At 44.4% G+C, this 27350-nt stretch overlaps 1 protein-coding gene and 1 pseudogene across 1 annotated transcript in view; one reads left to right on the forward strand and one right to left on the reverse strand.

Annotated features, from left to right (window-relative positions):
• The window catches only part of LOC126190817 (adenylate kinase isoenzyme 5), a 526350-nt gene that overhangs the window by 231180 nt on the left and 267820 nt on the right, over positions 1-27350 (forward strand). The window contains exon 3 of the mRNA XM_049931384.1: positions 12728-12838. Within this exon, the coding sequence (XP_049787341.1) occupies positions 12728-12838 (111 nt within the window). The remainder of the gene's footprint in view (positions 1-12727; positions 12839-27350) is intronic.
• On the reverse strand, positions 19245-19362 carry LOC126089835 (5S ribosomal RNA; annotated as a pseudogene).

Consider the following 27350-nt stretch of genomic DNA (forward strand, 5'->3'; position numbering starts at 1 on the left):
CTGAAGGTGGCAGGGGTGAAATACAGGGAGCGAAAGGCTATTTACAATTTATACAGAAACCAGATGGCAGTTATAAGCGTCGAGGGGCATAAAAGGGAAGCAGTGGTTGGGAAGGGAATGAGGCAGGGTTGTAGCCTATCCCCGATATTATTCAATCTGTATATTGAGCAAGCAGTAACAAAAGAAAAATTCGGAGTAGGTATTAAAATCCATGGAGAAGAAATAAAAACCTTGAGGTTCGCCGATGACATTATAATTCTGTCAGAGACAGCAAAGGACTCTGAAGAGCAGTTGAACGAAATGGACAGTGTCTTGAAAGGAGGATATAAGATGATCATCAACAAAAGCAAAACGAGGATAATGGAATGTAGTCGAATTAAATCGGGTGATGCTGAGGAAATTAAGGGTAGAAAATGAGACACTTAAAGTAGTAAAGGAGTTTTGCTATTTGGGAAGCAAAATAACTGATGATGGTCGAAGTAGAGAGGATATAAAATGTAGACTGGCAATGGCAAGTAAAGTGTTTCTGAAGAAGAGAAATTTGTTAACATCGAGTATAGATTTAAGTGTCAGGAAGTCGTTTCTGAAAGTATGTGTGTGGAGTGTAGCCATGTATGGAAGTGAAACATGGACGATAAATAGTTTGGACAAGAAGAGAAAAGAAGCTTTCATAATGTGGTGCTACAGAAGAATGCTGAAGATTAGATGGGTAGATCACATAACTAATGAGGAGGTACTGAATAGAATGGGGGAGAAGTGAAATTTGTCGCACAACTTGACTAGAACACGGGATCGGTTGGTAGGACATGTTCTGAGGCATCAAAGAATTACCAATTTAGTATTGGATGGCAGCGTGGAGGGTAAAAATCGTAGAGGGAGACCAAGAGGTGAATACACTAAGCAGATTCAGAAGGATGTAGGTTGAAGTAGGTACTGGGAGATGAAGAAGCTTGCACAGGATAGAGTAGCATGAAGAAAGAGCTGCATCAAACCAGTCTCTGGACTGAAGACCACAACAATAACAATATGAAAATTTTACAGCAACAACCACTCCACTCTGGAGTGTTAACAGTAGAGGCTTAATATCAGTTACTTCTGTAGTGTAAACAAAAGACCGGTAACAGATTATGATTAAGGCGTAGCTTTAAAACTGTGGCGATAACAACGCTTACTGTTGAGGTTATATTTTAGTTAGTCTTAAAACAAGTATTAAAATCTCAAGATAATAGTATTCAAAGGAACGAAATTACTCACCGGGTGAACTAGACACGACCCACAACAAGTCCTTTAACTATAGTCATCAATACTAGCGACAAGACAACACGTTTCTGTACAATGCAGAATGACGCGTGCGGTACACAAATGTAAACTGTGTGAGGAGACTTTTTAGGTTTTTATGTTGATAACACCAAGTAGCGCTCTGTATGAAAATCACTGACTCTGCTGTGTGCCCTCTGTGGCTGATTGGCATTTTTGGAATATTCGCTATTGTAGTGTTGGGCAGTTGCATGTGAACAGCGCGTAGCGTTGCGCAGTTGGAGGTGAGGGGCAGATGTGGGGACAGAGGTGCCAGAGTTTTGAGAGCGGACGATATGGGCGCGTGTCTGTCAGAAAGAGGAAATTTGTAAGACTGGATATATATATATATATATATATATATATATATATATATATATATATATATTATATATAGACTTTTGAACATTATTAAGGTAAATACATTGTTTGCTCTCTATCAAAATCTTTCATTTGCTAACTATGCCTATCAGTAGTTAGAATCCTTTATTTAGCTGGCGGTATTGGCGCTCGCTGTATTGCAGTAGTTCGAGTAACGAAGTTGTTTGTGAGGTGAGTGATTCATGGAAGATATAGGTTATTGTTAGTCAGGGTCATTCTTTTGATAGGGATTATTGAAAATCAGACTGCGTTGCCCTAAAAATATTGTGTGTTAGTTTAGTGATGATCAGAATAAGTAAAGAGAGAAATGTCTGAGTACGTTCAGTTTTACTCAGCTATCTCTGTATCAAATAACGTAGAAGTTTACCAGCACAGTAATTCATAATTTTTCTAAGGGGACGTTTCAATTGAGTTAAAGACCAACAGTCGCCTGGTCTTAATTGACTCTCGTTAACTTACAAGTGTGCTTCCGCACGTAAACTAGAGTACACATCGAGTTACAGCAGTTAAGTAAAATACAAAGAAGATAATGCAATCCCTTTGGCAACGAAGTACTGACATCATTAGACACAGACTTGAGCGAATTTACAGTCACTACAATTGCATATGAGCATTAACAGACTCCGTGCAAACGACAGGTCCTGAATCGTGTACAAAGCAGGCTCTCGGGCACATTGAGATGACGTTAAGTAGACGGTACCTGAATCTTATAACGACATTTAGATATGGTCACAAAATATCTTAACACTAAACAACGACAGTAAAAAATTGCCACCAGAGCCAAAATTAAACTTATTTATATATTGGAAGTGACTGGTGCTATACACGAACTACGGCAGAAATACTTGCACATAAAGCATGTGTGTCACAATATCTAACACACACACACACACATCCATACACACACACACACACACACACACACACACACACACACACACACACATTCAAGTAACATAAACCACATTCTGAAGGACGACAGTACAAATCCGCTTCCGGCCATTCTGATTTAGGTTTCCCCTGATTTCCTAAATCACTTCAGGCAAATGCCTTTGAAAGAGCACAGCTGACTTCCTTCCCCATCCTGATGCGACCGATGACCTCACTGTTTGGTCCCCTCTCCTAAATCAACCAACCAACGAATGTAAATCACAAGGTACAATAGCCGCTATACTGTCAGATGCACTAACACTAGACAGTCCTCTTTACTGTGACACTGGTAGTGAACAGGAAGGCAAGCGAATGCCACGGACTTGATAACTACGTATTTCCAGAAGCGAGCTTCTCGGAAACCTTACAGACCCACAAGTGCGACAGTAAGTAGCGACGTGTGCCACAGGTCCTGTGAATGCTAACAGAACTACACGTCCCCCAACTCCGTGCCGTACAAACATCGGCTGCCGCCGCTAGTCAAGTTCACTACAACAGCCCAGCTGAGCTTCACGGTACACACCCAGCTCACTCCTTCAGCCCGTCGACACCGTCTCTCTTCGCTGCTCGCGTAGGCCCTTCCAACCTCTCTCTTCCGCACCGGCACGACTTCTACCGGGCAGCCCGCCACCAGAGTGGGGATGGTGGCTATCTCTGCAACAACCGGTTTTTGGTTATATTGGCCTTCTTTCAACGCCAGTTTGACCTGACTGTGAAATAACCGGTTTCTGAAATAAGCGATATTCGATTTGTTATTCCTACTATTTCCTATAATAAACGTAGAAATTTTTAAAAAAGATGAAACATGTTGACACCCTCAGTTTCAAGATACATAGAGTCAAAATATTAAATAAGCAAATAAAAGAAAACTTAGTTCGTCTACTATTCGCATCTTTTCTCTGAAAGTGATAAGTGTTGCAATATGACAAAAAATCACCAGTACACCCTATTGATTCAATTTTTTTTAAACTCTACTAAAAATTCATGTTCTACATCTACATCTACATGGACACTTTGCAAATCACATTTAAGTACCTGGCAGAGGGTTCATCGAACCACCTCCACAATTATCTATTATTCCAATCTCGTATAGCGCACGGAAAGAATGAATACATATATATCTCCGTACGAGCTCTGATTTCCCTAATTTTATCCTGGGGATCGTTCCGCCCTATGTAGGTCGGGGTCAACAAAATATTTTCGCATTCGGAGGAGAAAGTTGGTCATTGGAGTTTCGTGAGAAAATTCCGTCGCAACGAAAAACGCCTTTCTTCTAATGATGTCCATCCCAAATCCTGTGTCATTTCTGTGACACTCTTTCCCATATTTCGCGATAATACAAAATGTGCTGCCTTTCTTTGAACTTTTTCGATGTACTCCGTCAGTCCTACTTGGTAAGGATCCCACACCGCGCAGCAGTATTCTAAAAGAGGACGGACAAGCGTAGTGTAGGCAGTCTCCTTAGTAGGTCTGTTACATTTTCTAAGTGTCCTGCCAATAAAACGCAGCCTTTGGTTAGCGCTCCCCACAACATTTTCTGTGTGTGCATTCTAATTTAAGTTGTTCGTAATTGTAATACCTAGGTATTTGCTTGTATCTGCGGCTTTTAGATTAGGCTGATTTATCGTGTAACCGAAGTTAACGAGTTCCTTTTAGCATTCATGTGGATGACCTTACACTTTTCGTTATTTAGGGTCAACTGACACTTTTCGCACCATTCAGATATTTTTTCTAAATCGTTTTGCAGTTTGTTTTGATCTTCTGATAACTTTATTAGTCGATAAACGACAGCGTCATCTGAAAACAATGGAAGACGGCTGCTCAGATTGTGTCCCAAATCGTTTATATAGATAAGGAACAGCAAAGGGCCTATAACACTACCTTGGGGAACGCCTGAAATCACTTCTGTTTTACTCGATGACTTTCCGTCAGTTACTACAAACTGTGACCTCTCTGACAGGAAATCGCAAATCCAGTCACATAACTGAGACGATATTCCATAAGCAAGCAATATTACTACGAGCCGCTTGTGTGGTACAGTGTCAAAACCCTTCTGGAAATCCAGAAATACGGAATCGATCTGATATCCCTTGCCAATAGCACTCAGCACTTCATGCGAATAAAGAGCTAGTTCTGTTTCAGAGGAATGATGTTTCTAAACCCATGTTGACTGTGTGTCAAAAGACCGTTTCCTTCGAGGTAATTCATAATGTTCGAACACAATATATGTTCTAAAATCCTGCTGCATATCGACGTTAACGATATGGGGCGGTAATTTAGTGGATTACTCCTACTACCTTTCATGAATATTGGTGTGGCCTATGCAACTTTCCAGTCTTTGGGTACGGATCTTTCGTCGAGCGAACGGTTGTATATGATTGTTAAGTATGGAGCTAGTGCATCAGCAACCGTTTACTCCGAAAGGAACCTAATTGGTATACAGTCTGGACCAGAAGACTTGCTTTTATTAAGTGATTTGAGTTGCTTCACTACTCTGAAGATATTTACTTCTACTTTACTCATGTTGGCAGCTGTTCTCGATTCGAATACTGGAATATTTACTTCGTCTTCTTTTGTGAAGGCATTTCGGAAGGCTGTGTTTAGTGAATGTGCTTTGGCAGCACTGTCTTCGATAGTATCTCCACTGTTATCGCGCAGAGAAGGCACTGATTGTTTCTTGCCGTTAACATACTTCACTTACGACCAGAATCTCTTTGGATTTTCTGCCAGGTTTCGAGACAAAGTTTCGTTGTGGAAACTGTTATAAGCGTCTCGCATTGAACTCCGCGCTAAATTTCGAGCTTCTATAAAAGATCGCCAATCTTGGGGATTTTGCGTCTGTTTAAAGTTGGCATTTGCAGCTGAGGATTATGCTACTGTTTGGGTTTTACGAATAGTCAGTGCTACGGAGTGAAAAATGAGGTCACAGAAAGCTTTTTTGTGCTAATTTGTTTTCAGGGACTACAAGCAGACAAAGCCATAATTGTAGACACAGAGCCGCGCGGAGTGGCCGTGCGGTTTGAGGCGCCACGTCACGGATTGCGCGGCCCCTCCCGACGGAGGTTCGAGTCCTCCCTCGGACATGGCCGGGTTTGGACCCAGCCACTGCCTAAATTCTGAATAAAAACCATCAGCAGTAGTGGCCAAAGTCGTCCGGCATAAGTACTTACCCTTGCTCTGCGAACGGCCTTGTAAATGAGGGTGGAGGAACGGACAGATTCTTGCTCTTGGAATGGAAGGCTACCCCAAAAAGGCGAAGCATCAGCGATGATCAACATCATGAGGATGCAGAAAACAATGGAAACCACTGCATAAGACATGCTGATGTCGCAACCAGAAGATTACAGAAAGTATATGAGGATACTGAACCAGTAATTCAGTATGTAAAGGGAGATCTAGTAATCATGAGAAATTGGGACGTGGTTGTACGGGAAGGAACAGAAGAAATGATTACGGAAAATACGGGCAAGGCAGTAGGAATGAGAGAGGATGGTTCAAATGGCTCTGAGCACTATGGGACTTAACAGCTGTGGTCATCAGTCCCATAGAACTTAGAACTACTTAAACCTAACTAACTTAAGGACATAACACACATCCATGCCCGAGGCAGGATTCGAACCTGCGACCGTAGCAGTCGCGCGGTTCCGGACTGCGTGCCTAGAACCGCGAGACCGCTGCGGCCGGCAATGAGAGAGGAGAACAGCTAAATCAGCTCTGCAATACATTTCAGATGCAATAGCGAATACTGTGTTCACAAATAACAAGAGGAGGAGGTATACTCGGAAACGACCCGGAGTCACGGGAAGTTCCAAATGTATTACTTCACGGTCAGATAGGTTCCGAAATCAGATGCTGGATTGTACGGCGTACCCAGGAGCACATATACAGGGTGTTACAAAAAGGTACGACCAAACTTTCAGGAAACATTCCTCACACACAAAGAAAGAAAATATGTTAGGTGGACATGTGTCCGGAAACGCTTACTTTCCATGTTAGAGCTCATTTTATTACTTCTCTTCAAATCACATTAATCGTGGAATGGAAACACACAGGAACAGAACGTACCAGCGTGACTTCAAACACTTTGTTTCAGGAAATGTTCAATATGTCCTCCGTTAGCGAGGATACATGCATCCACCCTCCGTCGCATGGAGATTCTGGTCGTAAGTGAAGTATGTTAACGGCAAGAAACAATCAGTGCCTTCTCTGCGCGATAACAGTGGAGATACTATCGAAGACAGTGCTGCCAAAGCACATTCACTAAACACAGCCTTCCGAAATGCCTTCACAAAAGAAGACGAAGTAAATATTCCAGTATTCGAATCGAGAACAGCTGCCAACATGAGTAAAGTAGAAGTAAATATCTTCAGAGTAGTGAAGCAACTCAAATCACTTAATAAAAGCAAGTCTTCTGGTCCAGACTGTATACCAATTAGGTTCCTTTCGGAGTAAACGGTTGCTGATGCACTAGCTCCATACTTAACAATCATATACAACCGTTCGCTCGACGAAAGATCCGTACCCAAAGACTGGAAAGTTGCATAGGCCACACCAATATTCATGAAAGGTAGTAGGAGTAATCCACTAAATTACCGCCCCATATCGTTAACGTCGATATGCAGCAGGATTTTAGAACATATATTGTGTTCGAACATTATGAATTACCTCGAAGGAAACGGTCTTTTGACACACAGTCAACATGGGTTTAGAAACATCATTCCTCTGAAACAGAACTAGCTCTTTATTCGCATGAAGTGCTGAGTGCTATTGGCAAGGGATATCAGATCGATTCCGTATTTCTGGATTTCCAGAAGGGTTTTGACACTGTACCACACAAGCGGCTCGTAGTAATATTGCTTGCTTATGGAATATCGTCTCAGTTATGTGACTGGATTTGCGATTTCCTGTCAGAGAGGTCACAGTTCGTAGTAATTGACGGAAAGTCATCGAGTAAAACAGAAGTGATTTCAGGCGTTCCCCAAGGTAGTGTTATAGGCCCTTTGCTGTTCCTTATCTATATAAACGATTTGGGACACAATCTGAGCAGCCGTCTTCCGTTGTTTTCAGATGACGCTGTCGTTTATCGACTAATAAAGTTATCAGAAGATCAAAACAAACTGCGAAACGATTTAGAAAAAATATCTGAATGGTGCGAAAAGTGGCAGTTGACCCTAAATAACGAATAGTGTGGGGTCATACACATGAGTGCTAAAAGGAACTCGTTAACTTCGGTTACACAATAAATCAGTCTAATCTAAAAGCCGCAAATACAACTAAATACCTAGGTATTACAATTAAGAACAACTTCAATTGGAAAGAACACACAGAAAATATTGTGGGGAAGACTAACCAAAGGCTGCGTTTTATTGGCAGGACACTTAGAAAATGTAACAGCCCTACTAAGGAGACTGCCTACACTACGCTTGTCCGTCCTCTTTTAGAATACTGCTGCGCGCCGTGGGATCCTTACCAGGTAGGACTGACGGAGTACATCGAAAAAGTTCAAAGAAAGGCAGCACGTTTTGTATTATCGCGAAATATGGGAGAGTGTGTCACAGAAATGACACAGGATTTGGAATATACATCATTAAAAGAAAGGCGTTTTTCGTTGCGACGGAATTTTCTCACGAAATTCCAATGACCAACTTTCTCCTCCGAATGCGAAAATATTTTATTGACCCCGACCTACATAGGGCGGAACAATCACCAAGATAAAATAAGGGAAATCAGAGCTCGTGCGGAGAGATATAGGTGTTCAATTTTGGTAAACATTTTTGGACTACAGTGATCAATAGATTATTATATTTTGACTAAAGTTCAGTCTTGATCACACCATTTATGTTTCAATGACATAGGTAACCGGTTTCGGTTATTTTTACACAACCATCATCAGACCCATGGCTCCTTTAGGATGGTAGGCGGAGCTCTCCTCAGCTGCTACGAAGTCAACTGATCTGCCAGGCACTTAAATGTGATTTGCAGAGTATCCATGTAGATGTAGGTTATTTGGTAGTGATGAAGAGTAGAATGAATTTTAAGAGAATCGTACTGAAGAATCACTGTGGAAGGAAGTGGGACTGTAAAGTACTGATGAATGAGGGGGCGCATTTGCGCTTCACTAAAGATGTGGATACGCGCGATGAAGAATATCACACTAGGCAGTTCTGTTCAACAGGAATGGACATCTCCGGAAACGGCAATCAGGTATGTTGGACAGTCGAACGTACTTGTAGGTCCGAGGATGGTAACTGTGAAGAAACGATACGTAACCAAAGGAATACTTCAATTCAGGGCGAAAGGCGGATGTACGAAGTTCAGGAAATGATAGGAATACAGCATTATAAATCCATTACGAATGAAACAACTTGGAAGTGCTGGGAAGCCAAGGCGTAGTGGCTGCAGGAAAAATGTTAAGAAATAGGAAAAGAAATAACCGTCGGAAGGACTGATCCAGCATACAGAAAAGTCGAAGTAACCTTCGGTGACGTTCAAAGCAAGGCTACGAACATTAAGATTGCGTTGGAAATTACTCTATTAAACATAGTGGAAAGAGCACATACGTGGAAAGAGTACACTGAAGGCCTCCATGTGGGGAAGAACTTGTCTGATGACTTGATGCAAGAAGAAACAAGAAACTGTGGTCGCTAAGAAAGACGTAGGGGATCCAGTAATAGTCAGAATTTAAAAGAACTCTGGAAGATCTGAGATGATATAAAACAGAAGGGATAGGTAACATTCCATCGGAATTTCTAAAGTCACTGGGGGAAATGAGAGCCAAACGACTATTAAAGCTGGTGTGTAGAGTCTGTGAGACTGGTGACATATGAGTATCATCAGATGTTCGGAAAAATGTCATCTATTCAGTTCCGGGGCAGACGCTTGCGAAATCTGTTGCACAATCAGTGTAACAGCTCATGCATCCAAGCTGCTGACAAGAATAATATATGGAAATATGGAAAACAATAGTGAGCATTTGTTATATAACGATCAGTTTGGCTTTAGGAAAGGTAAAGGAACCAAAGAGGCAGTCATGACGTTGCGCTTGGTTCAAATGGCTCTGAGCACTATGGGACTTAACATCTGAGGTCATCAGTCCCCTAGAACTTAGAACTACTTAAACCTAATTAACCTAAGGACATCACACACCTCCATGCCCGATGCAGGATTCGAACCTGCGACCGTAGCAGTCGAGCGATTCTAGACTGAAGCGCCTAGAACTGCTCGGCACTGCGGCCGGCTTGTTGCGCTTGATAATGGAAGCAGGAGTGAATAAAAATCACGATACACTCATAGGATTTGTTGACCCAGAAAAAGTATTTGGCAAAGTGAAATGGTGCAATTCTGATAAAAATAGGAGTAAGCTATAGGGAAAGACGGGTGATGTATAATACGTACAAGAACCAAGAAGGAACGATAAGACTGGAAGACCAAGAAGGAAGTGTTCGGATTAAAAAGGATGTAAGGCAGAGAGGCATATTTCGCCCCTACTGTTCAATCTATACATCGAAGAAGCAGGAAATAACAGGAAGGCTGAAGAGTAGGATTAAAATTCAGCGTGAAAGAATGACAATAAGATTCGCTGATGTCATTAAATGAAGAAGAATTGCAAGGTTTATTGAATGGGATGAACAATCTTATGAGCACAGAACATGGACTGATAGTAAACCGGAAAAAGACGAAAGTAATGAGAAGTGGCAGAAATGTGAAGAGCCAGAAACGTCAGATCAAAATTGATGCTGACGAAGTAGGTGAAGTAAGGAATTGTGCTGTCTTGTAAGCAATATAAACTATGACGGCCGAAGCAAGGAGGATAAAAGAACTGCACTAACACAGGCAAAGAGTGTATTCCAGGCCGAGAGGAACCTACCAGTATCAAACACAGACCTTAATTTGAGGAAGAAAGTTCCGAGAATGTACGTCTGGAGCACAGCTTTGTACTACAATGAAACATGGACAACGGGAAAACAGGAACAGAAGGGAATCGAGGCCTTCCAGATATGGTGTTGCAGAAGAGTGTTGAAAATCGGGTGAATTATACTATAAGATACGAGAAGGTTCTTCACAGAATCGGCGAAGAAAGAACATATAGAAACACTGACCAGGAGGAGGGACAGGATGATAGGATGTATTAAGGCATCAGGGAATAAATTCCACGGTACTTGAGGAGCTGTAGAGGGGAACATCTATAGAGGAAAAAGAGAGACTGTAATAGATTCAGCAAATACTTGAGGGCATAGGTTGTAAGTTCCACTCTCAGATGAAAAGCTGGCACAGGAGAGAAATTAGTGGCTCGCCGTGTCAAACAAGTCAGAAGACTGATGACTCAGGAAAAAAAAGCCTTGGTGGTTCATGCATAACTACTACATTTGTGAATTCCAAATGTGAAATGAGAAAATACATCCCTGATATGAGTTTTGTTACTGTGTCATCGTACACCACATAAAAATACTTAAGTTCCACATCTGAAATAAAACTACAGATGACGTGGCAAGATCTTAAAATCAATTAAAGTGCACCTGTTCGTAACAAGACGTCTCTTTGCTACATGCTTATGTAGTTTCTGTGTACCAAGGTATACAGCTTTAATTAATTCACGATTAAAGAACCATGAAACAAACCTATCACAAAATCGGAACGATTGGCTTCAACGGGAGGGAGCAAACCTGATAGCGGAAGAATAATACGATAAAGTCTGCAAGTCGTCGCAAAGAGCCGTTATCAGCACAGCAATGAATAGTCTGTAATCCGCGGTCTAATTCAGCAGGAGGCCGGCCACGTTCCATTAGCGCATCACGAGGATAATGTAAAGGTCTTCACTCCGCAAACGGTATGTCTAAGCAGCCCCAGGTCGCTGCTTATATAGGCATTTTGGCCGCCTGTTGGCGGGCCAGATGAATGTTAGAAGCGCCGCCTATCCTGAGTTGCTTTGCCCCGCAACCTCTTTGACTCGATAACGCTATATCATCTCTGGTGGATCGACGTCGTTATCGAGACGAGGTACGAGTTGCGTATCAGACTGAGATGCTATTAGTGAACTGGAGTTGGTTTTTAATAAAAGTCGCGGATTTGGCGAGGGGCAGTTGTAGACTATAAAGTGTAGTTTTATCTGTGGAAACTGTAGGTGTAGTGTTCTCGTGTATCTTTGGCTGTATGGACATTGAATGACTATCCTGTTTTGTTTTAGTGTAGGTTGTTGGTGTAAGTACATAAGAACCAACTGGAAGTGCTACGTTGACTGTTAGCAGTTTGTGCTCTTAGGCCAGTCATTGGATCTACGAATCTTCCTGAACAGTTGGGTAGCTCCAGGACATTAACCATATTTTTGAGACCAGTGACAAGATTAACTCTTTCCAGCACTTCAAATCGATAATGGCGACCTTTATTTAAACTGGTTTTGACAGCGCAGCAAACTGATTTGATTCCTCCAGTAAATGTTTCTAGTTAATTTATTGATCAATATGTAGCTTAATTTGCGTGGCGCAACATACCTCGCTAAGAGTCCATGAATTCTGTCCGTGGTCGCGAGTGAGACTTCGCAAGCCCCCATGATCTCTGAGGATGAAGTAGGGACTCTGCTGCGTTATTATCCATTCACTTAACGTAATGACAGTCTGTGTCATCGTGTGCCAATACCGTTTTGTTCTGCTGACTGAAAAGTAAAAAACTTAATCTCACAGTGAAGTCGGTGGGACGCTTCTTAGTGTTCTCTTTCCTACAAATGTTGTACCAGTACATCAGTTGCACTAATATCCTCTGTTATACGCCTAATAATTTATAATTGACATATTAATTTCAAACCTGCGGATGGTTGCTTTAGGAGGAATATCCGAATGAATATCATGAGCGCACCCATAGCAACATGATCTTCAGTAGGCAGTGAGCGATTTCTTAGAATCTTGGGTCTGCTCCTAATCCTCTTCTGACTCCTTCTCCACTACCATCCGTCTTACACGCACGCACACACACACACACACACACACACACACACACACACACACACACCACGCAACACTAAACATCTACAAGACACTTCACGCATTTCGTGCTTTGATATGTCACGCGCTTCATCGTTGCTGACGATGTGTGTACAGTGAGTGCATCATGTATTGTGGTGTTGCAGGCGGCCCTGGCAGCGGTAAGGTGACGCACTGTGACACGCTGATGCAGGAGAAGCGCGGCATCACGCACATCAACATGACGGACCTGCTGCAGCAGTACGCCATTGGTAACGGTGAGACGCACGCGGCCTAGCCCTACTCTACTGTAACGTCCCCTGCACCGTGTCCGTGTTACAGACCTGCCACAGCAGCACGCCATTGGTAATGGTGAGACACCTGTTGCTTAGCCCTACTCTATTGCACGCCTCCCTCTGTAACGCCCTCTACACTGGTTACGGATGTACTACTGCTGTTTTTAATTGAGAATGGTGAGACATATTTGCCCTAGCCCTAGTATACAACGTCGGTGCTCTGTAACATGCCCTGCCTGTGTTACAGACTTACCATATGTGCAAGACAATGATTACCGGAAGACAAACGTGCCCTAACCCTACTCCACTGCATCCCTGTCTGTCTAGTGTCGCTTGCAATGCGTTACGAACATGCTACAGCTGTACGCCATCGGTAATGGTGAGATACACGCAGCCTAGCCGTATTATAAAGCAGCCACGTCTCTACAGTGCCCTCTGTACTGGTTCCGGACCTATTACAGAACTATGACATCGGTCATAGTGAGAAACATGCAGGCTAGCCTTACTCTGCTACTAAAATTCGCGTACAACCGGTTAAAACAAATCCTGTTATCAACACGTGTATAGAGCCACGGTTGCCCGTGCTTAAATACTGATTTACCCAAGACATTTTGCTGACTACACTAAATAAATTAGTACCACCTTTTATATACATTACGTTATCAAACAGCACGTGTCGGGCAACCTTTTGCTGGCGTGGGTGCTTGTCCTAAAAGGACAAATTATCTCGGCGGGACAGTGACGCCGCCATCGCGACCTTGGGACCCCGGGGGGCCCCATTTTCTTTATCAGTTGCTGACCCTCATGAATCGAAACATGACTGCGTCGTTTCATGATTCGAGGGTCAACAACAATCCTTGCGCTGTGTTACGGACATGCAATAGTCTTACTATACAACGTCCGTGCTCTGTAACATGCCCTGCCTGTGTTACAGACTTACAACATATGTAAGACAATGATTACCGGAAGACAAATATGCCCTAGCTCTACTCCACTGCACCATTGGAAACCGTGTGACGTACGTGACCTAGCCGTGTTCTACGCTATGTCACTATAACTTCCCGAACATCGTGTTATAGACCTGCTACAGCCATACACCGTTGGTAACGATGAAGTGCACATGGCTTAGCCATAATCTACTGATGCTTTGTTTCCCTAGCATCCACTGCGCTGTGTTACGGAACTAGTATAGCAGGTTGGTATGGTAACTGTGAGACACACGTATCCTAGGCCTGCTACAGAGCATCCCTCTCTCTGCAGCGTCCGCTGCACTGTGGTGTAGACCTGCTACAGCATTGGTAATCATGAGACACGTATACATTAGCCATAATGTACTGCACCTCTGTCTCTGTAACGTTGCCTGAAGTGTGTTACAGACCTAATGCTGCAGTACGCCATTGTTAACGGTGCGACGCACATGGCCTACTCCCATTGTGCTGTACTCATTCCTCTGTAACGTCCTCAGCAATGCGTTATGTTGCAGCCATAAGATGTAGCTTAACCCTACTCCATTGTACCCCTGTCTCTGTAATGTCCTCTCATTGTGTTACATATCTAATACAGCAATACGTCACTGCTAATGGTAAGACTGCACCCTGTCTGTGTTGCGTGTCCTGCGCTTTTTATGGTCCCGCCACATCAGCACGCCACTGGTATCAGTGAGACACACACAGCCAAACCCTATCTACTGCACCTCTGTCCCTACGACTTACCCATACTGTGTTGCGGGCTCAAAAACTGATGAAACACAGCGAAGGATGGATTCTACAAAGTGTTGGGGTTGTTCTGGGGAGATAATATTGCCTAAATTTTTCAGTGTTATCTACAATTGTTCTTGTGCAGTTGAGGCTGAGCTTACCAAACATGTATAGGTATTGACAACGTCTAATAAATACTTGACTGGGTTAAGATCGAGTGACATGCGAGATCAAACTGTTATGAATTTACATGAGTGTTCGTGGAAAGACGTGTGTACTGCTGCAACGTGTCACATTATTCTGTTGAAACATGGCCTCTCCATAGGGGTACTCTAATGCTAGAAAAGGATGCAGGCAGTCTGGAAGAATGTTCACATCTGTGAATGGTCCTTCCAGCGAGACATTGGGGCCTTATTATGACCGTGTTAACACAGCCCAGTCCCTAAATGAGCCATCTTCTAAGTGGGCGTATCTTGTTGGCATACAGAATCTATATGCCACACTCTTACATACTTATCAGCTCGATACAATTGAAAATGTTTTACATCGAACTATGTTACACAGCGCCCCTGACCATGACCCAGTGAAGATGTTCGCGGGACATGCCATGCGTTGAGTTCTGTGTCGAGGTGTCAACGAGTCGGCGTTGATTGCTGAAGCATATGTGGTGCATTTGTCTCCTGTAGTCCTGCTAGAAATGGTTACTCATGCACCACATTAAAATCGATGGCGATGTGACTCAGAATTAACCATTGCCTGCCCCGTGTGGCTCTGTGGAATCGACGTGACGTCTGTTCGCTTTACGGTATTTCATAAATGTTGAAACATTTATTCTGCAGTAATGAAGCTGGATCCTAGATACAGTTGACCTCGGAAACTGGAATGCTTGTGTAATCTCCGATATGCTATGACCCATATGACTTGCCTCTATCGTCATTCCACGTAATAAATCAGTTATTTTGCGACATGCTGCCGTTTTCTATAAGTTGACAGCTAGTGACTCAACGATGACATGCCCTAAACTCAGATTTGTTCTTGTGCTTTCCCTTTATTGGTTCAGTATACAGTCGTCCATATGCAGCAACAAAAAAATGTTCAAATGTGTGTGAAATCTTATGGGCCTTAACTGCTAAGGTCATCAGTCCCTAAGCTTACACACTACTTAACCTAAATTATCCTAAGGACAAACACACACACCCATGCCCGAGGGAGGACTCGAACCTCCGCCGGGACCAGCCACACAGTCCATGACTGCAGCGCCTAAGACCGCTCGGCTAATCCCGCGCGGCCCGCAGAAAGAAAGAGGTGAGGAGTTTATTTCGTGTTCTGTATTCTGAAAGGATTGATGTCGCGGAGATAATTCGCAGAAAGCAGTACCTGTCTCAGTGAACGAAAAAAATTACGAGTGGGAAGATTGCTTTAAAAGTTTATCTGTATCTTTGGCGAGGCACTTTCAAGTTGGCCATTCACTCTGAAAACGGACGGGAAGATCGATACAGTTGAGCGAATGATTTGCAGTTATGAGCACGCCAGAAATGATGATTTTACGCACGAGCTGAACATCAGCTATGGTTCAATATTTGAAATCGTCCATGTATCTCTAAACTATCGCAAATTTTGTGCTCATTTGGTACCACGTCAACTGACAAACACAAACAGGAACGTCTGGAAATGTCGAAATCACATTTAAGGGGTTTCTAAAAGGAATATGAGAACTTTGTCATCTGCATAGTAATCGTTGATGAGATGTAGGTCCATCACTTCGAATCACAAAGGAAGCGGCGGAATACTCGGAATACTATGTGGAAACAAAAGTCCTCGCCTACAGCAACAAAGTTCAGAAGCCAAGCTTCTATAACAGAGTTCAAGTGAGGAGTATTTTGGGATATGAAATACACTCCTGGAAATTGAAATAAGAACACCGTGAATTCATTGTCCCAAGAAGGGGAAACTTTATTGACACATTCCTGGGGTCAGATACATTACATGATCACACTGACAGAACCACAGGCACATAGACACAGGCAACAGAGCATGCACAATGTCGGCACTAGCACAGTGTATATCCACCTTTCGCAGCAATGCAGGCTGCTATTCTCCCATGGAGACGATCGTAGAGATGCTGGATGTAGTCCTGTGGAACGGCTTGCCATGCCATTTCCACCTGGCGCCTCAGTTGGACCAGCGTTCGTGCTGGACGTGCAGACCGCGTGAGACGACGCTTCATCCAGTCCCAAACATGCTCAATGGGGGACAGATCCGGAGATCTTGCTGGCCAGGGTAGTTGACTTACACCTTCTAGAGCACGTTGGGTGGCACGGGATACATGCGGACGTGCATTGTCCTGTTGGAACAGCAAGTTCCCTTGCCGGTCTAGGAATGGTAGAACGATGGGTTCGATGACGGTTTGGATGTACCGTGCACTATTCAGTGTCCCCTCGACGATCACCAGTGGTGTACGGCCAGTGTAGGAGATCGCTCCCCACACCATGATGCCGGGTGTTGGCCCTGTGTGCCTCGGTCGTATGCAGTCCTGATTGTGGCGCTCAAATGCACGGCGCCAAACTCGCATACGACCATCATTGGCACCAAGGCAGAAGCGACTCTCATCGCTGAAGACGACACGTCTCCATTCGTCCCTCCATTCACGCCTGTCGCGACACCACTGGAGGCGGGCTGCACGATGTTGGGGCGTGAGCGGAAGACGGCCTAACGGTGTGCGGGACCGTAGCCCAGCTTCATGGAGACGGTTGCGAATGGTCCTCGCCGATACCCCAGGAGCAGCAGTGTCCCTAATTTGCTGGGAAGTGGCGGTGCGGTCCCCTACGGCACTGCGTAGGATCCTACGGTCTTGGCGTGCATCCGTGCGTCGCTGCGGTCCGGTCCCAGGTCGACGGGCACCTGCACCTTCCGCCGACCACTGGCGACAACATCGATGTACTGTGGAGACCTCACGCCCCACGTGTTGAGCAATTCGGCGGTACGTGCACCCGGCCTCCCGCATGCCCACTATACGCCCTCGCTCAAAGTCCGTCAACTGCACATACGGTTCACGTCCACGCTGTCGCGGCATGCTACCAGTGTTAAAGACTGCGATGGAGCTCCGTATGCCACGGGAAACTGGCTGACACTGACGGCGGCGGTGCACAAATGCTGCGCAGCTAGCGGCATTCGACGGCCAACACCGCGGTTCCTGGTGTGTCCGCTGTGCCGTGCGTGTGATCATTGCTTGTACAGCCCTCTCGCAGTGTCCGGAGCAAGTATGGTGGGTCTGACACACCGGTGTCAATGTGTTCTTTTTTCCATTTCCAGGAGTGTATTCGTTACTGATTTATTACCCTCCTAAATGTCAAATAATGAACAGTGATACCTACCCTGAGGCACTACGAGATATGAAACCCATGATCAAAACAAAAATGGGAGATGTGATTTACTAATGAGAAGCTCGCCTTTATGCAAAGGGGAATGGAATCCAGTACATCCAGAATCTAGGTTCTGAGCTGCCTGAGCACTCAGCGTACAGTCCTGAACAGCTATAACTGATTTTCGACGTTTCGATCTGATGAAAAACAGCAGCTTAATGAATCAAAATTGTCATCGGATGATGAAGTTGTGGAGGCGGTGCACGCCAGAAAGCTTCTTGCAGGACAGAATTAATTTGTACTCGTTAGGAACTATGCCGAATGACGGCCAAACACAAACGACACCCTTTGCAAAAGTCGAAATCACATTCAGGGCGTCTCTATCGTTGGGAAATATACAAAGTGTACCAGTTGTTGCGGCAAAAAAAAAAAAAAAATTGTTCAAATGGCTCTGAGCACTATGGGACTTAACTGCTGTGGTCATTAGTCCCCTAGAACTTAGAACTACTTAAACCTAACTAACCTAAGGACATCACACACATCCACGCCCGAGGCAGGATTCGAACCTGCGACCGTAGCGGTCGCGCGGTTCCAAACTGTAGCGCCTAGAACCGCACGGCCACTCCGGCCGACTGTTACGACAACCTTCGAGGGGTTGCGAAAGGTATCTTGAGGAACAAATGGAAGACAGGAACCCGTGTCCGGTAACGTCATCCAGCGACGCTGCAGGCGCCGGCCACTGCCCACTAGGCCACCCCTTCGGCAGTAATTGCGACTTTGTACGCTGACTGACAACAGGAAGGACGTCTCGCAAGTTTGTTTGTTTTTCAGTGATCGTGATTGATTGTCACGATCGCCAGTGGAAAAAATGGGGCTAGCTGCTGCGTAGAGGGGGCTAGTCTCTTATGAATGCGATGCTCTATTGACTTGGTGGGTGACGGTTTCGGACATGGGTTACCATCTGCAGTTTATCTTTCTCCTAGAACCCTTTAAAATCTCCAGTATATTTCGGTATACAGGAGAAAAATGAACTGTAAATAGAAGCCTGTATCCAAAAGCATCATCTATTAACACAACAGAGCATCGCATTCCTAGGAGTCAATGCCTGTCTAAAAACTAAACTCCTCCCGAACAGGACATGAAAGCCCAAAGGTACCGACCGGCCGCCGTGTCATCCTTAGCCCACAGGAGTCACTGGATGCGGATACGGAGGGGCATGTGGTCAGCACATCGTGCTCCCGGCCGTATGTCAGTTTCCGAGAGCAGAGCCGCTACTTCTCAGTCAAGTAGCTCCTCAGTTTGCCTCACAAGGGCTGAGCGCACCCCGCTTGCCAACAGCGCTCGGCAGACCGGATGGTCACTCATCCAAGTGCTAGGCCAGCCCGACAGCGCTTAACTTCGGCGATCTGACGGGAACCGGTGTTACCACTGCGGCAAGGCCGTTGGCACAGTGCCAGGGATAACAAACAACAAAGAGAGACATTCCGCCTACGATCCGTGAGCGTACAGAGTCACACTCGCTGCCTAAGGGGTGGCCTAGCGACAGGGGTCGGCTCCTATAACTTCAACGCTCTGTAGCGTCGTCGGATGACGTTACCGGATCCGGGGTTCTGTCCTTGATTTGTTCCTGAAGACACCCCCTACAGCTCCTCGAAGTTTGTCGCAACATTTCTGGGACACTCTGTGTAGCTCAATTGGTGGAGCAACTACACAGATTTTGAAGGAAACTATATAGAGAAATGATGTTATTTGCAATGTACTTTTCCCAATGAATAGTTTCTTTTTAAAAATCGTGTGATCTACAGCGATAACTAAGCAATTTTACAATTACATTATGTACTGGTCATTAAACGTAAATACAATCTAAATCACTAGATTCTTGTATACGAAAATAAAGTCCTTAGCAAAGTATACAAAGCAGAAGTAACTGACACTTGAAGTTCCAGAAGTTCACAGTCTACTAAAGGGTGCAATCAAATACACTTGATGTTCAAAAATGTTCAAATGTGTGTGAATTCCTAAGGGACCAAACTGCTGTGGTAATCGGTCCTTAGACTTACACACTACTTAAACTAACTTAACGCTAAGGACAACACTCACACTCGTGCCCGAGGGAGGACTCGAACTTCTGACGGGAGGGGCCGCACGATTAGTGGTATGTCGAGATACACTTGATCTGACGCGAAAAAGTTCCACTAGCGCTCCTCATAACCTAGGCCACTGCACCACAGACACACAGAAAAATCCAGAATGAGATTTTCACTCTCCAGCGGAGTGTGCGCTGATGTGAAACTTACTGGTAGATTAAAACTGTGTGCCGGACAGAGACTCGAACTCGGGGCCTTTGCCTTTGGCGGGCAAGTGCTCTACCACTGAGCTACCCGAGCACGACTCACGCCCCGTCCTCACAACTTTGCTTCCGCCAGTACCTCGTCTCCACCTGTCAAACTTCGAAGTTTCACACAGAAAAATGTTAACGTATGATAACCTGTAGTGCAGCGCTGCTGATGAGGTCCTGCTGTGGCAGTAGAGTAGAGCGAGACGACGTGTTCGGCAGAGCCCAACAGAACGGGGCCCTGTCGTAAACAGAGTACAACGTCGGTGGCAGTGAGAAGCAGCTGTCACAGCGCAGTGTAGCTGACTACATGGCTGCTCGAACAGAACCGACTTTCGCTGGCTTTCCGGCCGTTTATATTGCATTTTTTGTACTTTTTAGCTTACCGATCTGCATGGCAGCAGTCACGTGGCACTTCACGCCTCTTGTGGCAGAGCTGCTAAACCTACAATATCCAAGGTCTCTGCAGTCGTTGTGCCTTTGTACACCGATGGCGAAGAAAAAGGTCAAGAGATGCATAGAGGTTCAAGGAGATTATGTAGATAAATTATGTTACTCGCTATGTTGCTTTCCTAACTGAAAGTTTCTTTTTAAGAAATTGACTTTACTTTTCGACTGTCTCCGTTTCATGTTCTTCGACTTTTTGAACTGACATGGTTACTGTGTAAGTTGTAGATAACACTGTGCTCCGTGCATTTTATCCCTGCTACCTTCAAATTTTCAGAGAGCATATTCCAGTAAAAACTGCCAAGATTTTGCCAATATATCTGCATCAACCACGAAGGTTAGATTACTTTTGAATACATCGTGGAAGCAGACAGTGATCCATGCTATTACTAATAGTTACTATTAAAATCAGTCTTGATCACAAATTTATTTATTCTGGTAACAGGTTTCGACCACGTTTGTGGTCATCTTCAGACCAAAATCACTGCTCTGATTTGCCACCAGAAGGAACCTCCTCCTCATAAAGCATTTTGGTCTGAAGATGACCACAGGCGTGGTCTAAATCGGTTACCAGAATAAATAAATTTGTGATGAAGACTGATTTTAATAGTACCTTTTACGATGGTTAGAGTATAGGGAGACGCCCATACGCCAAAATAGTGAAGCCTGCCTCCACCATATTGGTGAGTCTTGGTAAAGTGTTCGTATTGCAGTGCTGCACTTCGATATCACTTAAAACAGGAGTAAAACGTTGGCCTTTCTTGCCGCGATGTACACCATGTGCGAAGTGTGACAATTAGCGATCAAGAATTAAGCTTGAAAGTGTCTCATGATGAGTATTCATCCACGGAAGTACGTTGCTTCAAAGCTTCTACTCATAACTGACTGTCAAGTCAATGCATTAAAGGTAGAAGGGTAAGTTTAACACAAGACTTTAAAGGAGGAACAGTCTTCTAAGGCTCCCCAAGATGGCGGACAGGCTTCACTGGCGTCTCTACTCGGTGTAGATAACACCATCCCCCCTTTATTTTAACACCTTGGCATCTCTAAGTGGGCATGAAGAACTTGTCCTCTCTGGAATCAGTAAGGTCCGGCATGATGACATGATGGTAGATCAACACAACCAACAACAATCGTAGATGCGCTGATTGTTCAGATCAATTCTAGAGACATTACTGATTATAGGCAAAAGAAAATACCATGATAATTAGATATGGATTAGTCGGAAGATAAGCTCATCTGGTGTTTTTACCAAAGACATCGTATTATTCTGATCACAGTAGTTTGAGGTTTGTAGCGAATATTAAATAAATTTAAATTTTTTTAGTTCACCAATTTTCAGATATTTTGAGATGGAAAGTAAACAAGACAGGGCAGTAGCGATAGGAGACTCAAGGTGAACATCAGCTGCGAACTGTATATCGCATTACATAGTCTGTGAATCCACAGACCACTCGTAATTGTTTGTTTACATCCTCTGAAGGTCATTAAGATACTCATGTCAGGACGTAGAAAACTTGAATTATTTTAACGGACTAACGTTGTTTTACAGGCAATGAGTACATTCCGTGTACGAAGACATACAGATGATAAACATACTTGGATCTACGGTTGAGAGTGACTGGTGTGCAGGTAAGATGGTGTTTCTGACCGAGGTGAACAGGGAAGTAGAGGATCATGATTAAGTTATGACAGTGAGCAGTGACGGCTATAAAGAATTCCCTGAAATAATACGCAATGGCAACTCAAGAAGTAATGGCAAGTTTTTAAAAACAAACTTTTTATTGGTAAGCAACATTGCAAATAACGTGATTTCTCTACACAGTCTTCTTTAGTTTCTGCGTACAGTCTGGTAAGTTAGAGCGTGGTCAGCATTACACACAGATGGTAAAAGATACCGCAGTAGTTCTTTCACAGCCCATTGGAGGGTACATTTGTTCTTCATGCAATGTCCATAAAGCATTAGTTTACTTTGACTTCTTGACTGAGATTTGCACGTGTTTACCGACAATTTAAACGCACAGGTGATGTTACAGATTTATCAAAGATGTGTGATGCTGACTGCTAAACGTTGGTTTATCCACAAAAGAGAATATTGGTTACTGCAGGAGGACAATTATCCGAAGCCGCAGAAGGGTTTACAGCGACAGAAGAAATGAGAAAGATGTGCAGATACTGGACTAGCCCGCAAAATCGCCTGACGCTAATTCTATTGAAAATATATGTTGTTATATCGAAAAGAAGTTGCAAGGAAAAAGATCTTCATTTTGAAACAGCTGTCTCTTCCATTTGAATACGCGGACAACTTCGTTTCAAGCTTGCCTCGGAGATGCCAAGCAGTTATCGACGCTGCGGTGACTGGGCGTATAATTAATTGTAATTGCATTTTTCTTTTCTTCATACATTATGTATGCTTGTGTTTTAGTTCGATGTCAAATTTTTCCTATTGTTTAACCCGGCCACGATCTTACTTAAAAGACTGTACTTGGTCCAGCTCTTGACTTCTACACAGTTCAATCACAGTAATGTCACCACCTGCTATGTTCGACGTCAACGTGCAGTAACCACTTACAGGCGGCAGGTAGAATCACTAGCAATGGAAAAAATGACTCTGAGCACTATAGGACTTAACATCTGAGGTAATTAGTCCCCTAGAACTTAGAACTACTTAAACCTAACTAACCTAAGGACATCACACACATCGATGCCCGAGGCAGGATTCGAACCTGCGACCGTAGCGGTCGTGCGGTTCCAGACTGTAGCGCCTAGAACCGCTCGGCTACTCTGGCCGGCACTAGCAGTGGAGGATGTATATAGAGTGTCAGGGGAACGGGGAAAAAATGCAGTCGTCGTAAAGCGCAAATGCAGCGATTTATCTGGCGTCCTAACGGGCATGGTCATTAGCTTTCGGGCCATGGGCCGGCCGCTGTGGCCGAGCGATTCTGGGCGTTTCAGTTCGGAACCGCGCTGCTGCTACGGTCGCAGGTTCGAATCCTGCCTTGGGCATGGATGTGTGCGATGTCCTTAGGTTAGTTAGGTTTAAGTAGTTCTAAGTCTAGGGACTGATGACCTCCGATGTTAAGTCCCATAGTGCTTAGAGCCATTTGAACCAATTTTTCGGGTCATGGGTGGAAGCATTTCCGAAACGCCTAAGTCTGAAAACCTCGTGCCGTCGCGGTTGAGGTATACCGCGCATGGCAAATTGGCGCCATCTAAAATCAAACGCTGACGCAATTGTGGTGCACCCCAGGCCATAGGTGACAGGGCTGAACGACGGTTGTACGGACGAATAGACGTGTAACTGTTGAGCAACTGACCGTCCAGATGGACCAAGGGGCTAACAAAAGCGCGTCCCAAAGACAATTCAGCGAACATTGCTGCGTATGGGGCTGTGCAGAATGCGCCCTGTTCATGCAGCCATGCTGACTGATGTTTACCCGCGAAGAAGGTTGGAGTATGCACGCCAACAGGCCATCCACTGAGTGACGGCAGGTGGCCTTTTCAGATGAATCACGTTTTATGTTCCATGGCTGTTGGTGTGTATAGCATGAAGCGTCTGAAAGCAAAGCGTCTAGGATGGAGAAGGGAACATTTTTGTCTGGCGAATGCTTTCGTGGCGTTCCCTGGATGATCTCGTCATTATGGAAGGCACACTGGATTGACACAAGTATGGGTGTATTGTTGGGGACCACGCACACCCCTGCATGCAATTGTTTTTCATTGGCACGACGGCATCTACCAGCAGGACAATTCAGCGCGTCACGCATCCCGCAGTGTACGAGCACGATTCAAAGAGCACGAAGATGAGTTTATCGTATTCCGTGGCCACCAAAATTCCCAGATTAAAATTCTGTCGAAAATCTGTGAGACCTTTTCGATCACGCTGTTCGCGGCATGGACCCTCAACCGAGAACCCTAGTCCAGCTGACCACGGAGCTGGAGTCGCCATGGCTCCACATCCCCGTCGCTAGCTTCCATGACCTCAATGACTCGTCTCGCAGCGTTCCGCGCTGCAGAAAGTGGTTATTCAGGCTATTGAATCATGGTCACATTAATGTGACTCGAGAGTGTATCTTAGCTATTGACTGACAAAGACGCATTGTTGGCAGAGACCATGGGCGAGTAGGTTTAGCTGCCCTGCCACAACCTGTGCTAAATATACCACGTGACCGCCGCTTGGAAGGTGGGGTCCTGGGGAACTTCAGAGATGGCAACACAATAGCAGGCGGTAGTCGGTTCTCTTCGAGCTAAGCCACCGTTCTTTAAATACGTTCTGCAGCACTGTTTACAGAGAATGTTCTGACCTTTGTTTCGAAGGTCTTCTGTCAACACACCCTGGTATTTTTAACACAGTGTACCTTTACCGTAACAGAACTGAAGGTCTGTTCCCGTGCTTGCAGAAAATAATAATGAAACAAAAATGTGCGTCTTCTTGTAAGAACACAATTCTGTTGTATTTCTCAAACCAATTTCTCCACAGCTGCGGCATCTAAAGAGGGTTTTCCTTTTATCCCTAATTTTTATGCTCTATGCCTTATGTATGCCCTGTAGCTGTCAAATGAAATCAGCCACAAGTCTATATTAGTACAATATGTCATGTGTAAAACAGGCAAAGTTTGTACGAAATCTTTTGTTGTTGTAGTTGTTTAGAATACAGCCTTTTCTGGGTTAAGTCCTGAGGGATATAGTCTACAGTTTTTACCTCGCTCCAATTGAGAGCGACGCAGGGATGGGAATAACTGATAATGGCACACAGAACTTTTCGTCATGTACTGTACAGCGGCGTATGGCGTACGTAAGTATCTGTAGCTCAGTCATCATACGAATACCTAAGAGACAAATATTGGTATAAATAATCACAAGATAGAAAATCGACTGATTTAAGTTTTCCGCGATTTCGTTAAATCACGCAAGCAAATTACAGCATGATTCCCATGCTCGTTAACTTAGTCATGTAAGTAAGCTCACCGGACAAAAAAACTTGTCATCTCAGTGCGCACGCGCAGATGAATCGTTAAGCCTTTACTGACGCGCAGCGATCGAATCACATGCTCAACTGTATGTGCACTTCATCTAAGTGAGACTTTTTTGTTTCAATCGGACACTGCGTAAACATGGTTTAATCTAAGGACGTGACAGAGTGTCAAAGAGACATTCGTGTTTGGCCGTGCCCTTGACCATGAAGTGTGTGAAGCTGCTGGATTTGCTGTTAACTTCGATGTCGACGGAAACGCTACCGAAATAGAAAAAAAAGAGGTTTGCTGGTGTTTCACGTTGGACTGTATACAAGCAGTGGTGTAACACGCGTGAGTAAGAAACACTTCGACAGAACTGTCGGCGGAAGAAGTCCTGAACGAGAGCGACAGGAGATACGTTTCAAGGCTTGTGAATCAAAATAGTTTTCAAACGTGACAGAAACTGCCGCAGGCAGTTAATGAATGTCCATCACAATCTTTTAGCGGAAGCACGTTGCGTCGAAAACTGCATGCAACCAATATTTGGAGTTTGTAACTTCGCAAGATGCCGTTGCTTACGCAGGCACATAAAGACGACATCAACAAAGTTTATCGGGTTGGAAGAATGTGAGACAGGTTTTCAGAACACTCCCCCATCCTACTACATCTCGACTAACCTGAAAAATCACATCACCGCATAGAAAATCTGTGGGTAAAACGCTGACACCAACGTCCCAGGAATTTGGTGGACTTGCTCGATCAGATCCTCAGAGAGTGGCTGAAACTGGATGCGACGTACCTGTACAATCTTCTGGGCTCACTTTCTTCCCGAATCCAGGCGGTTGTCAATTACGGGGACTGAATTACACGGTATTAATTGAAGCTTTGTAATGATTTCTCCAGCGGCGACTAATTTTTTGTCCGGTGAGCTTATATAAATGGCTGTATACATTGTTTTTGTATTAAGCTGCAATATCACCCGAGCGAGGTAGCGCAGTGGTTAGCACACTGTACTCGTATTCGGGAGGACGACTGTTCAAACCCACGTCCGGTCATCATGATATAGGTTATCCGTGATTTTCCTAAAACGCTTCGGGCAAATGTCGTGATAGTTCCTTTGAAAGGGCACGGTCAACTTCCTTCTCTAATTCGATAGGACCGACGACCTCGTTGTTTGGTCAACTCCCCCGAATCAACCAACCAGCCAACCAATATCATGACATGTGCAATACACTTGTAAGAACGATCCATTGCTAGATAAAACTATTACTGCTACTACTACCACTTTTAAAGTACCTCGGTACAAGAAAGGCAGCTGGATCTGATGAGGTTCCTGAGTGATACTACATAGATTGTGCGGAAGAACTTGCTCCCATTCTGTCAGCAGTTTGTAGTAGGTCACCACAGCAATAAAGCGTCCCAAGGGACTGTAAAAGTCACAAATTATTCCAGTTTTCAAGAAGGGTCGACGGACAGACGTGCATAGTTGTAGACCTACCCTTCAGTCCACCTAGTTTTTAACTGGACTAAGAAAAAAAAGAAAAAAAAAAAAGAAAAGTGAAGAGGTGATTTTAATGCCTTAGATGTTCTAGATAGTCTTCCTTTACTGGAGTGAAACACATAGAACGGCCAAATAACCATCTGAAACTGCCACAAAAATCCTTCTTTGAGATGTTCAACTCGTGCGTCACATTCGCA

This window comes from Schistocerca cancellata, chromosome 6 (genome assembly GCF_023864275.1).
Source record: "Schistocerca cancellata isolate TAMUIC-IGC-003103 chromosome 6, iqSchCanc2.1, whole genome shotgun sequence".
NCBI lineage: Eukaryota > Metazoa > Arthropoda > Insecta > Orthoptera > Acrididae > Schistocerca > Schistocerca cancellata.